We start from the raw sequence: 14,682 nt of genomic DNA, 5'->3' as shown, positions 1-14,682 counted from the left end.
TTATCTGGGACAGCATTGCGATCTGTCAGGCCACTGAATGAGGGGCCATACATGACATGTCATCATGGCTTTTGTTGGGGTTAGGGGCAACCGCATTATTGCTTGATCCTCACCAATGGGTGCATGTACGTGTTGCATGCATTCACATCGGACTGTCAGGGGTGCATGTTACTAGATGCGTTTGTATGGAGATTTGCTTATGGTGCTATGGACACATGTGGCCAGGTGCCCTTCCCAGGTCCCTGTCTGCAGGATACACATGTGGCCAGGTGCCCTTCCAAGGTCCCTGTCTGCAGGATACACTTGGGTCCCTGCAGCATTGGTATTGTAATGTGGAATGAGTTGTTTCCATATGCATGTGGCCACACCTCACTGTGCTGGGTTCACATGGGCATGTCTCGCCAATTTGACTTGTCATTTTTCATAGATTTGTGTGACTGTATTCATTCTGATTACAGGGCATGGGCCTGTGTGTATGTGTGTGGCAGTTGCTGGGTGACTCATGCTGACTTTACGATACTGTTACTATTGTGTATACTACACATGCATTGGCACTGTTGATTGATGCCTATGTTCTTTGTTCCATTTTCCACAGATGCTGTGGAAGGAGAAGAGGGGGCAAGCAGTGCTGTGTAGCTGAAACCCAGGGACAAGGCCTCCAGACCCAGACACAGATAGCCATGTCCAGTTGTGTCCACCTCTGTTGAGGGTGATGTGGCTGGAGGTGGGTCACATACATCGGCAATGCTGCTGAGCATGAGTTCCAGAATTCCATCATTGTAGTGGACACCTCAGCAGTGGTGAGACAGGGTAGTGGCTATATGTCCATACAGGGGCTCGAAACCATGCATACCTCTCTGGGGGTATCTGGGAGAAGGGGGAGGAGAAGGGGGAGGAGGCCATTGCAGCCCTTCGCATGGTGTCAGGTGGGGTTTCTGAGCGGGTGTGCAGGATGCACACCTGGCCCTGAGATAGGAGGATGTGCAATCCACTATGGAGGGGTCAGCACAACCTCCTGTCCCAGGGCCATCTGCTGCAGCAATACCCACCTTCACCCAGTCCGAGGCCACACTTCCAGCAGATGTGGGCATATGGGATGAGATGCTGACCCTGCTGATGGGTGCCTTGAGGTGGCAGGCTTCTATGCCTGATGCTGTGTAAGCATCTCATGAGCTGGCTGTAGAGCATCACGTGCACATGGGCCACCTCTTGGTACAATTGGCAACAGCATTTCTTTCCGGTGGTCTCTCTGTGCTGGCCACTGCAATGGCCCCCTCCTCCTCCTCCTTATCTGTGCCCCAGTCGTCCTCCACTGAGGCCTCCATGCCAGCTACCACCATGGCCTCCTGTGCACTTGTCCTACCACTGCCCAGTCTGACTGTGCCTGTTTTCCCTGGTGGAGGTACACCAGGCACTTGAGGGCAGTGCAGGTGCTGTACTCCCCCAATGCAGACTGTCATCCAGTCAGAGGGAGTACCTGTGACACAAATGTAATGCCAAGAAGCAGGAGATGGTGACAGGGAGGAGGCACATCCTGGAGGCAAGCAGGCATGAACATGGCACAAGTGAGGTGTGAGGCACAACAGCACCTGAATGGTTTTGGTGTAGGGCCCAGGTAGACTATGTGAGGCAGCCGAAGGTAGAGAGGCAGTGGGCATGTGATGCTGCAATAGCCAGGGCCTAGGTGGAAGAGAGATTGGTGCGGGCATGGGCTGCCATTCTGGGGGAGTCTTGCAGGGCAGCAGACGAGATAGAATCTCATATGAGGGAAGCGTTGCAACCCCTCCAGGCAAAAACAGAGGCACGCATGCAAGCGGCACAGGCAGAGGGTAATAGGCCTTAGCGGAGGCATTGTCGGAGGTCTCATTGGACTAGCCCGCTGGCTCATGTAAATAGTTCTTTAGTTGTAGGTTTCCTTCTTTTATTTATTAATTTTTCCATGGCCAATTTTTCCCTTCCTCTTTTTTGTACATAGTTTGTATTCGATACATTTTAACATCATTATTCGACCATACAGCTTGCTGTCGCTTTGTCCATGTGCACCTTTTGTTTGGACATGTTATCCAAGTGAGTATGTCCTTTGGCTGCCATGTGGGTTTTGGGCAGACTCTCTGGGTCCTGTTGTTATGTGCTGTTTGCTGGGGGACATGTGTGCATGTTTTGTGTGTGATGTTTAGTATGTTGCATCCATGTTCGATGAACGTATGGTCTATTGTAGATGTGGGGAGGTGACATGTCTTGGGATTGACAATTTTACATCTTTGTCATGGGCATCTGTTGTTTGTCTACTTCTGTGCTTTGCAATATAGGCATGGTGGCCAATTGTGCACAAGGTGTGCATGGGTATGTGATAGATATATGCAGTGGTTGACATGGAACTTCGTTTGTGAATCCGTTCATGGGTGGTAAGTAATGTTGTGGGTTGTTTGTGGTTGCCATGGTGGCATTACTTTGATTGACTTCAACATGTGGACATGTGTTTCACATATGGGGAGGTACCATCAGACGGCTGAAGGTGACAAGGTCTGTTGTATAATGCCATTCCTTGTGTAGGGGAACTGCATGTTTGGTGTTGGTGTATCGGTGCTGGTTGACCACCTGTTTTGTGTGTCTAATGGTGTCAATGTGGGGATGCATTTGTTCATGGGTGAGATGTTTCATGATGGTGTTTGGGGTCTCTCATTTGGGGCGGGTACTAATTTCTTCATGTGCCTTGCCACATCTTCCACATGGTTTAGATGTTTGTTGTATCTGGTGACCGTTCATTCACCTCTACCCATTCACTACTTGCGGTTCAGTTTCTTGTACGTTGTGTTCCTTTCTGGTCCACTGATGCTTTGGTGTCTCTTTGGCACTTGCTTGTCAATGTTTCAATGTGATTGTGCTCACACTTCATTCACAGGTATGGCTCATTGGCATTGGGAATTTTGAGGATGGAGGTGGCCTTACTGTGGATCACTGGGATACGCATATCACATGTGCATCATGTGTCATGTACATCTAGGGACACAAGTGTAGCTGCTATAACAGTTGAATATTGATGTGCAGCTGAGTCTGATCCAACAGGGAGCCATGGAAGAGGCTACAGTCCTGGATTCAAAGGCACGGCTCCCAAGTGTTCGTGTTGAAGGAGGATGTCTGGCAGGCGTGCTTCTTGCTGGACCCAGACCAGAGGAGTTGAAGTAGGTTTGTGCTACACATTGGACTGGGATGAGGGTGGACTTGAGGGTGCTACCTTTGGTTTTGGGGATTGGATCAGAGGTCAGTAGGGGTACTGGGACGAGGACAGACTTGTGAGTGCTGCCTTGGGTTTGGGGACCAGGCCAGTGGAGGTAATAAGATGAGGGCAGTCTTGCGGCTGCTGCTTTGAGTTCGGGAGTTGATGTCACTTGGGGTATTGGGATGAGGACAGACTTGCAGGTGCTGCCTTGGGTTCTGTTGTTGGGGCACAGGTCAGTGGAGGTACTAGGACGAGGGCAGACTTGTGGTTCCTCCTTTGGGTTTGAGGCAAAGGTAACTGGGGGTACTGCGATGAGAGAAGACCTGCAGGTGCTGTCTTGGCGTTAGGGCAAAGGTCAAAGGGAGTACTGGGATGAGGGCAAACTTGTGGGTGCTGCCTGGGGGTTTGGGGTTGAGGCACAGGTCAGTGGGGGCACTGGCATGAGGGAAGACTTGCGGATGCTGTCTTCTGTTTGGGTGTTTGGGCACAGATAAGAGGGGATACTGGGATGAGAGTGGACTTGCGGGTGCTGCCTTGGGTTCAGGGGTTGGGGCACAGGTCAGTGGGGGCACTGGGATGATGGTGGACTTGCGAGTGCTGCTTTAACTTAGGGGGCAGAGGCACAGTTTCATCAGGGTACATGGTGCTGCTTTAAGTTAGGAGCTGAGCTGCAGTTTTGTCAGGGTATGTCGGTGCTGCTTTAAATGAGGGGGCTAGGTGCAGTTTTGTTGGGGTGTGCGGGTACTGCTTTAAATTAGGGGCGAGGCACAGTTTAGTGGGGGGTGCTGGGATGAGGACTTGTCAGTTGCAGGAGTGGAGTGGGAGTAATGGTAACTACTGATAAGTAATCTTTGAATACTTTTTTTCAATGGGGTCAGCTCAAAGGTTGTTTGACACTGCTAAGTTCTGTTTGTAATGTTGGCTTGTTGGGGGTGTTCCAGGCGCTACTAGTTATTCTTTGCGCTGCAGGTTTCTGCACCAATTTAGTTCCATTAATCGGCTTCCTGTGCTAATCTTATTGTTATTTCTCGCACTGAATACTTTGCTTGGACTTAATGCTTTTTTTGTAAGAGGCCCTATATCTCATAATGTGATTACACTCTTTTAAATATTGTTTCTTTCTATAATTTAACTATTTCACTTTTTAAAACGAAGATCTCTAAAATTACAATTTCATATTGGTTGCACATGAATTTGTAAGAATTACTCCAACGCAGTGGTTTCCGACTTTGTAAACATCATAGTGCTCTGAAATGCACATATAACAACAAACCATACAGAGAATACATATCCTCCTTTCGTCCCACCCCCTCTTCATACTTGCCTCACAGGAATTTACCATCCTACAGCCGTACTTAGCTATGCTAGATGCAAATGGCTTAATTGCTCCTGGCTAAAGTTGTCACTCAGTGACACAGAATTTCTTCCTATTACATTGAGATGGGAATAGATTGACCTCTCACCTTGAAAAATATATCAGTTCTGGAAAGAACACTTTGTGAATCCCATCCTCATACACTCAATTCATATATAAACCGCAGCCAACTTGGTAACACAAATGTTGATGTTCAGCCCCTCATGTCTGCTTTTCCGTTGTCTTTCAGGTATGATTTCAATTCTCCAGGCTGCTCTACAATTCTTTCAACATGAAAGAACCTTAACAGAACAGATCGCAATTAGCTCTTTCTTTTGACTTTTATAATGTCTTCAAAGATAGAGCTTTTTGAGCAGATAGATTGAGGGCTCACTCCTCTAAAATCCCCAAACACAAAGGCATATATATTTCATTACCTTTGGAACATTTAAACTGTGAATGTAGCTTCAGTTGCTGTACAAAAGGGGCTGCTAATAAATGATAAGGGTGGAATCAGTCAAAATGTTTTTTTTTTTGGGCGATTACATTATTAGGGATAGGACATTCCTCAAAGATTACATTGACTTATTGTTATCAAATATAGACTTGCAAGGTCTATTAGCTGATAAAGAAGGTTTGCTGGCCTCTACTGTCAATGTAGAGGTAGCTGCCAATGCAGCTATGACCAAAAGTAAAACCACTTTAACCATGTAATTAATTTGCAAGCAAAAATACATACTGGTTTGCCAGTGTCATCCTCAAATTTTATGGTAGAATCTCCAACATTAATGGAAATATATTTCCGGCATATGATCCCAGTATTGAAACAGTTCACATTTTCCACAATTACGGAGAAACGGTTGGCCGATGTGCTCTAGAGAAGCAAACAGAAATGAAACATTAGTATAATTATCAAGCAATTTTTCAAAATGTTATTACGAAATTACACATTACTATAAAGTACATTATAAATGCCATATCATATCATTGAACATAAACATTTTTGAAAAGAGAAAAAAAGTTAAGAAAAAGAAAGGAAAATACTGTATAATTAAACGTTAGTTAATTCCAAAAGCTCACTTCCATGTGTCAATATACTATCTAAAAAATGTGTACCGCATGGCACCATAAAATGAGTATCAATATATATCAGAAATCTAATTGCCATTTCACTTTGTCTGATCCCTTCCTTTTATAAAATTGGTAGAATCCTTCTCAATCTACTTAGGGCATATAACGGGTGCATATGTATACAATGGGTCTCTGATTCCTGCACACTTATGCATAACGGGCATCATTCAGAATTTCCAGATTGCTACTTTGCAGCTTGATAGGCTGATGGGAGAATACTTAGGCAGAATTTAAGAAATAATGCACATTTATGAGGATTAGGTAACCATTTCATATATTGTTCAAAGCCAAAGCTAGTTTTTAAAGCCAGGTACCCCAATGTTAGGGTGCCTGCTTCTGACAATGCCCAAAAATGACTTAAAGCCCACTCATCATAAGCTTCCTTTAGTCTCACTTCTGCAGAGTACAACTTCCCAAAACCAATAAGGTACACACCAATAACTTCACATGTTTAATCATGGCCATCCTTTCCCATATACCATTCACCAAGGCATTCCATGCTGTTGTTCTAGGCATGTCCAGTTGCTCTGTACTATGTATTCTAAGCCAGAGGAGGAAACGTCTTAACTGTGTTTCATAACACAGAGGTCATAAACCAAGCTCAGTAACCACTGGTAGAGTTGGCTAATTTTTAAGGAGAAATGACATGTTCTTCACAAATATTACTCTTCTATTTCTAATGTTTGGGAAAATAAGAAACTCCAGAGATTGTCCCTTTTTGTAGTGAAAGAATGGGCTGGGGCCGTATGGACTTTCATTAGTGGGGAAATAGAATTAGCTTTATGTGTTACGGCAAATTATCTCATTGTGCCTGTTCTTTGAGAAAATAATGGCCTTTGACATTCTCAATGAGCACACCTAGATCTGTTTGCTGTTGTCCTAAACCCAAACTAATCAAATGCAGAGACCTGACAAATCTTCTCTCTGGCACATGAAAAAACTGTTTTCATCTTCCTTGTTTTGTGACAAACCACTGCTTCTGTTTTAGCCATATTCACTACTAAAGTAAGCTCGGTGCAAAAATTATTTACAACCTGAAGTTGTTTCCTAATATGCTTCAGTGATTTCGAAATAAAAACAACATCACTCTGGTATTTTAAGATACCAATTTTCTTCCCTCCTATCACAAATGCATCACATTCGCACTCATCAATATTATTTGCAAGACTGTTGATATAAATTAATAATAGAAATGGGGCTAAAATGCACCCTCATCTAGCATCCATCTCAACTTTAAAGGAGGCAGAACACTGCCTTCCTTGACCACATCTGACTCTGGTTGTATTCTCATTTTACATCCACATCCAGTTATGATTCCAATCGGAATGTGTACATCATAATTTGGTAATGCAATATTTCTTTATATCATTAATAAACAATAATGAAGCCATTTTGCTTCTGGGTTAGAAGATGCAATGATATTTCTGAACAAGAATATGCAAATTAGCACAATTGCATATAAACACCAACTAAGATATTTGATATATAAATATTTTAACAGATAAACAACTCACATTGGTGAGGAAGAAATAAAAGCTCGAGTCTGATAAAGGAGTTAAAATAAAATAATTTTGACACTATTGTCTGCACACAGATTCTGAATCAATGCACATTGTACTTTATCGCTTGTGGAAACAACTACAGGAAGACTTGAAATATCCCCAGGCATTAAAACTGATGCTGCGATTCTTATGGATTAAGGACATATTAAGTGCATTTTAATAAATTAAATTGAATGATAAATATTTTAGTGTTCTAATGAATGTAAATTGTGAAAATTATTGGATTTATTTGTACGTATTTGTATTCAGATGTATTTGTAATGAATGTTATTGATTAGTTTTATATGTATTTTGTAAAAGTTCTTAAGGACTAAACAAATAAACAATAATAATAATTAATTAAATTGTATTGATTGTGCTTCCTCCAAGGGTCACTACAAGAACATGTCTAAGATGTAAAAATGTGATGTTTATCATTAAGGAAACCCAGTAAGGACTTATTGTTGAAAATAGCCATTCACTTATGATTGTTTATACATGGATGTTTATATGAATCAGCAGTGTAATTTTTGCATTCCATGGTTTATTTTCATAAGCAAAACCAAACATAGGCATGTTGTATTATAATGACATCATGTATTTCATGACAACAGCAATTGCTTTGTAGTATTTTACTTACTCCCTCTGGTGTGATGTGGCGAGCACCTGCATTTAAATTAATGTATTCTTTTGAAATAAAAACAAAATATTCTAATCGAAAATGATGTTTTGTGTCCCAGATTGCAGGTTGGTACTTTTTCACAGGCACTATTAGGCTAGTGTTAGACTTGCCTTTAAAAGGTTGTGTGAACTCAATTTCAGGGTGGGTTGTTATATTGTCCTGGGGGTGAGTGTCATTCAATCAAATGTATTGATACTCGACAGCATGATGCAGGTCACCTGTAAATATGTCACGCTGTCCTCAATTAATCATAAGAGCAATGTTATTTTAAAAAATAAAAAACTGTTCCCGAGCATGTCTGACTTAAATATCAATGTTAAACATTATCCTGACGGCACATTTTCTCATCTATGACACGTTAAGAATTACCTTTTTTAAGACAGGCACTATAATTGATGTAGTTCATTTGTGAATGAGTGGAAGGAGGGCATATTTTGTTTATGGGAACTCTGACTGCCTCAGTGGGCTGTTTCTGATGAAGATGGAGTAAGGATTAACAATATGCATGAGCATGGTCAACAATGGGGGAAAGGGTTAGAGTCGCTGGGTCTTGCTTCTCCGACCAATGGTGCTCCCCCTACTTGGTCCAATGGGAATATCCACTCATCCATAGATTACATCTTTACAGATAGCTGGCTAGATTTGAAGTGTTTCCACTTCACCATTACACAAACTAGTCTGAGTGATCATTCAATGGTTGAGGCCATGTTCTCTGTAAATTTGGAGAATGAGCCCAAAGGCACTCAGACAATGTCTGATGTAATGGTTAATACATTGGGCACTAGAATATCGTGGAATGCTGCTAAAGCCACTAAAGTGAATGATTTGGTTGTTATATTTACTATGCACTCTTCAGAGGAGTGGAAATGTAATACTTTTTCAGTGGCCCTATTTGAGCCATTTGTTAATACGTTTTTTACTATTGGTAAGGTGTTTAGTAAGAAGCGGCAGTCCAACTTATCCTCAAAACATCTGCAGCGAAGAATTGGTCCTCCGAAATTGCGAAATGCGAAAACACCTAAGACTTATTACGAAAAGAATTGATATCGCCATGGACGAAAAGAAATCTATAGGCATCATTACGAGTATGGCAGTAACCCTGTCAGTGCGAATGGCGGGTTGCTGCCGGACTTGCGGCCACAGCAGACAGACACATAGCTTGTTGGTCCGGAAACAAGGGTGCCGTGAGCTTACTTGCAAACTTATAATGAGGCCCAAAGTGTGGGACGGTACGACAGACTTGGATCAATAGCTCTCAGGAGGATGCAGAGTTGATGTCCATCTTGAGCAATAAAAACACCTCTGCTTTCTGGCGAGTGATTAATTGATTAGACACATCACAAGTGGAACAACAAGTTAACGTTGTGATGGAGGCCTATTGGGTGGCACATTTTCAGGAATTATTTTTATTACCCAAGGGAGTAGGTCTCTTTCAACCGAAGGTTCTTCAGGATAAAAATATCACTGGCTCAATTGATTTTGGTTATGAGACATTGTTAGATATTATTGATCGTCTTAGTTCTTCTCGAGCCGCAGACCCTAATGGGTTGTCAAATTTTCTTTTTAAATCAAATCCTGAAATGTCGGCTACCAACTTCTCCTATCTGTTTCAGAATATTGCAAAACTTAAAGTCTTTCCCGATGTTTGGTCCATTGCGTATATTATTCATATTTATATAAATGGTGTGAGATCCAACCTATTAAATTACAGACCAATAGTAGTACGGTAATGCTGACAGTAAGGTCTGTGCCTAAATCCTGCTGTCCCATCTAGAACGCTGGGCGGTGCAAGCGGGGCGACTTGAAACATGACACATAAGATTCAGAAGAAATATGGGAACATCATTAAATGGCTTCCTATTTAATTGTATCCAGCACTTGGTTGAGAGTGGGAAGTTTGGATCAGTGGACAATGCATTAGTCGACCTAATGGCAGCTTTTGACACTGTTGATCGCAACATGCTGTGGTTTAAATTGCACAAATGGGGGATCACAGCAAGTCTACTATAAATGATAGTTGGCTTAAACTCTAACTCTAAGATTCAAGTACGCCTTAACCAATCTCACCATTTATCTTGACCTGTAGATTCCTTTTCGGGTGTAAGGCAGAGATGAATTTTGATTCCCTGACTGTTCAACTAATATATGGCCGATATAGGAAAAAGCTCATCACCAGCTACTATTGTCACCCCTAAATTACATCATCTATGACAAGTATGGCTGGCGTACGTGGATGACTACCTTCTCTTTGATTGTACCCTGTTGGGCCTCCAACGCTTACTTAATGCCTTTGCCGATGTTGCAACTAAACATTCTTTGAAAGTGAATCCTGTCAAAACTGAAATAATGCAGTGCACAAACTCCAGGAAACAGAATGGAAATGTATGGGGCTTGGTTCTGAACCAGTGGCGAAAGTTGGGAGCTTGATTTATTTGAGCTTTTAAATTTCCTCCAGGACCAATGTCCCTAAAATCTGCTCCTGGATTAAAAGTCAGGCGAGTGCTATGGCTATGCAACTTCAGAGGGTAGATTTGAAATATGGGAAATTTATCTTGAGGCCTGTAATGCGTTACTACGAAGGGAAGGTAGTCCCTAAATTGCTTACGGGATTTACACCTATCCTATGGCAGTGATTGGTTATCTGCCGGTGTCTGAGGCCTTACGGTGGAGAACTGTTCTGAGGCTTCCGGGTGTGGTTTCATTAAAAGCCAGAGCTGATTGGAAAATTCTGTCCCTCCTTCAAAAACTGTTCTGTCCTCCTGATAACTCACTGTATGTGGATCTAAAAAAGATGTTAGAGCTGACAGGTAATACTTAGTTGTGTGTAATTCATGACTATTGTAGTAGCCTTTTGGAGGTAACAGTCAATTAAATTCAAGATTTGATTTCTTATCCAGGTATATTCTAAACTCTATGAGATGGGCAGGATATCCACAATAGAAACCATGCATGCTTATTCTTCCCTAGCTCATCTCAGGGAAGAACATAAGAAAGTGAGGACTCTAGCACCATTTCTAGTAATTTACCTGGACAGATCTACTAGGTCAATATTTCTAAGTTTTTGGTGGAACTTGATCTTAACTAAATCAATTTTGGCACGCTATGATATGTTATTGGATGAGCAAACCTCTTGTAGATTTTGCAATGAAAATCATATCTGTGAAACTCTACACTTGTTACTAACCTCTAAAATCCTCCAGGGTCTGAGATGGAATTATTTAAAGAAATACCAAGAAATGTTTCTAGCTTTCGGCAAGGAGTCACTTTGGCCAGTATGCTTAGCCAGATGTTCTACCTCAATAGTAGTGGTTGTTACCGGTTTTCTTAAAGCTTTGAAGTTAGACGCAAATACAATTTAGCTAGATAACCTTGTTAATACGGTGGTGCTTTCTCATCAATTAATTGAATCTATTTTTATGTGTACTGTTGCATGAAATAATGTGTTTGATTGTGCATTTTTTCTATGGACTACTTTGAATTTTAATCCCTTGTATTTTTAGGATTGTTGTATAAAAAATGTTAAAGGTTGATTTTTTCCCTTTTCAACCAAATAACAATAAAAATAAAAATAGTAAAAAATAAAAAATGTATGTCATGTGGGCCAAGACAGATACCTGGTTTTTAGTCAGTGCCTGTTCATGCATTTACTCTGATTTCGTTCTGTATCCCTAACAGGGATGACTGCAACATAAGCCTAAACTTGAATTTGGATTATGATCATTGGGTGGCCCCAGGGTGTATTTTTGCAGACTTTCACATTGCTCCCAAGCAATAGACTGAAAGGTATTCTTGTAAGGGCAAGGAGGGTAAATAAATGGCATGAAAAAAACAGTTGATGGCTATACATTCACAGTTATGTAGCATTTCACCCACCTATGTTGGTTGTTAATTTTTTATTTCATAGCACACCAACATTATTCCTGCATTGACCGGGCATGGGCCTGTCAAAACTGGTTGGGAAATGTGACCTGCCAAATTTAGGGAATTTTCTATCCTGATCACTCCATGGCTTGGTTCTCAATTCCTTGTATGGCAACAATCCCAAAGTATCTGATGGTGGACCCTTCAACGAAAGTTGATGAGGTAAGACAAATTGTGATCACAAAAGAATTTATTAAGGTTAGCAATGTCACACAATTGTAGAGGACATTTTGTTTTGCACTTAAAGCAAAATTGACAGGTTGTACACATTCATGCCCAATAAACCAAGAAAAAGGAAGGCACAGGTTAAATCTGGCTTGAGTATGCTGGTAAAGTCTTTACAGTATATAGGATGCAGACTTCTTAGGCAAAAGCTGAAATAATGATAGTGCAATGTGCATCCTGGCAGCTTTTGCTTATAGTCCCATAAAACATACTTCTTAAATGTTATGAAGAGGAGTAGTTTAGGTGTACAAACCACAGTAGGCCAGCAGTTGTCATAATTAAGCACTGTGAGGCAAAGCCTCATGGAGATAGGTGAGATAAAAAGCACCTTTGGGCTGCTAATAAAGTATAAGGGGGCAATCAAAAGTGACATTGAAACATCTTATGGCAACTTCCATATCTAGGGCTTAGAGAATCTTCAAGCTAAGACTGATTTATTCTTGTCTAATATCAATTAGCAAAGCCTATTAGTTGTTGGGCAGGGACTGTTCACCTCTCAGGCGACACTCAAGTCAGTTGTGACTGCAGCTAATGTTCTCCCGGAAGAGCTGTCAGCAGTAGAGGATGGGTGGCACTTTTTTGAAAGTGCATCATATTCCTTAATAAATGGGAGATCAAAGGAGGATATCATTATACTAACCTATACTATCTCATATGTATTTTCAATGGGCTAGTAAAATGTTTCCTAAGGTGGCTGATAATCGCTTACCAAAGTTTATAACATCTGTGGTTCATAGGGATCAACATGGGTTCTTCCCAGCTCACACCATCATAAAGTAGACTATCCTAGCAACTGCTGAGATTGATACACCTGTCTTGGTGTAACCCCCATCATTTGTACGCCCTGTTTATTGATGCTGAAAATGTTTGCCAATGGGTGGAATGGAGCTTTCTCTGCCTAGTCATGTGCACATTGTGGTTTTGCATTGTGCTGGTGAATCTGAGGTTCAATTCATTTGTAGATTTCAAGGCATCAATAGTTGTTGGGGGGTTCAACTCAGCTGTTCCTTTGGGTTGCAAGGTGTTAGGCTGTGATGCACTATGAACCCACTGTTATTCACAATCTATTTGGAACTATTTCCCCAGTTAATTAAGCATTATAAGGATATTGTCAACGTTAGCACTATTATTGTAGAGGAGGTTAGCACTGCACTTATTGCATGTTTCAATATAGCATAAGGGAAGTGCCTGGAAAGTGCTGTTCGCTTCGCCTGTCCCCCTGGACCTTTGAAATCAGCTCTGAGATTGAAGTGACTGAAAGCAAAGAGGACCCATGGTACAGACTGGGACATTGCTTTAGCATAGATTATATATTACCTTCCTCTCCAGGAGGCTAATATCCCTCTTTTCATTGTTTTAGGCAGCGCTCACAAGGCTCCTTCCCCTTCATCCAGGAAGTACTACATAATCAGGCATGGGCACGCATTTGTGCACGCGCACTGGGAAGTGCCTGGAAAGTGCTGTTCATTTCGACTGTCCCCCTGGACCTTTACATTAAGCCCTGAGATTGAAGTGACTGAAAGAGAAGTGGCCTGTGGTACAGATTGGGACATTGATTAAGCATATATTATATATCACCTTCCTCTCCACAAGGCTAATATCCCTCTTTTCATTGTTTTAGGAAGTGCTCACAAGGCTCCTCCCTCTTCATCCAGGAAGCACATCAGGCATGTGCACGCATCTGCGCGTGTGCACTGGGAAGTGACTGGAAAGTGCTGTTCGTTGTTCGTGTTGCTTGGTTAGTGGATGAGCGGATGAATGTCTATACTGTGGTTGGTTGTGTTGAATAGTGATTTGGTTCTGCTGTGTTGCTCCTGTTGCACTCTCGTGTTTCTGTTTGCACCAGTTTGTTTGTGTAGAGTAGCGCAATCTGTGTCCTTCCTTTCCCGTTCACCTCCCTGAGTGTAGCGGGTTGTGGTGGCGGCCGTGGTGGCAGCTGCATTCTCCTGTATTAACTGTGCAGCAGTCGGTAGATACACTGCACATTTTAACAAGTGTGTCTCGTACATGCTGTAGCTCTGGTGTTTTCCAGCCCAGGTAACTGTGTTGTAGCCGCTCAACTTTTAGAACTAAGTTGCGGTATTTGTTGGTACTGTGTTGGTATCCTTTTGGCACCTTATACGTATATAAGAACATGAAGGACTCATGGAAAGCGATGGGTGATATGGACCCAGGTAGCAGGCCTCGAGGTGGTTCCAGGTTGTGACAGCTCAGTTGAGGGAAGTCCTCAAAAGCTCTTGGTTAAAGGGTGTTGGATATGTATCCCTAAAATCATCTCCAAACCGTCTCCCTCTTGCAATCAATTCAAATTGTACTTCCCAAAGCATTACCGTTAAAAAAACTAGACGAGGACTCAGCTGTCAAAGCAATCGTTAGTGATCTTAATGAGACATTTGGTTGGTTGTGTTGGAACAAAACTGATTGAAGCAGTGATGATGTAACCTGCCGAAGTTATGGATGAAGTGGATATGTTTTGTGTGGAGGAAGTGGATGTAGTAAGACACACTTCTGTGACTTCTAGTGCAAGTGTAGTGTAAGCTTTCTGGGGCTTGGGCCCAAAATACCGTCAGCTCTTCCTCCGTAAATACCTTACCTCCCGAACTCTTCG

At 42.0% G+C, this 14,682-nt stretch overlaps 1 protein-coding gene across 1 annotated transcript in view; it reads right to left on the bottom strand.

The window, feature by feature from the left end:
- The window catches only part of OTOG (otogelin), a 1,239,067-nt gene that overhangs the window by 732,591 nt on the left and 491,794 nt on the right, over nt 1-14,682 (bottom strand). The window contains exon 23 of the mRNA XM_069625375.1: nt 5,314-5,448. Within this exon, the coding sequence (XP_069481476.1) occupies nt 5,314-5,448 (135 nt within the window). The remainder of the gene's footprint in view (nt 1-5,313; nt 5,449-14,682) is intronic.

Source organism: Ambystoma mexicanum, chromosome 11 (genome assembly GCF_040938575.1).
Source record: "Ambystoma mexicanum isolate Mex_15411 chromosome 11, UKY_AmexF1_1, whole genome shotgun sequence".
NCBI classification, from domain to species: domain Eukaryota; kingdom Metazoa; phylum Chordata; class Amphibia; order Caudata; family Ambystomatidae; genus Ambystoma; species Ambystoma mexicanum.
The sequence above is the reverse complement of the archived record's forward strand: the minus strand, read 5'-3'. Positions and strand labels throughout refer to the sequence as shown.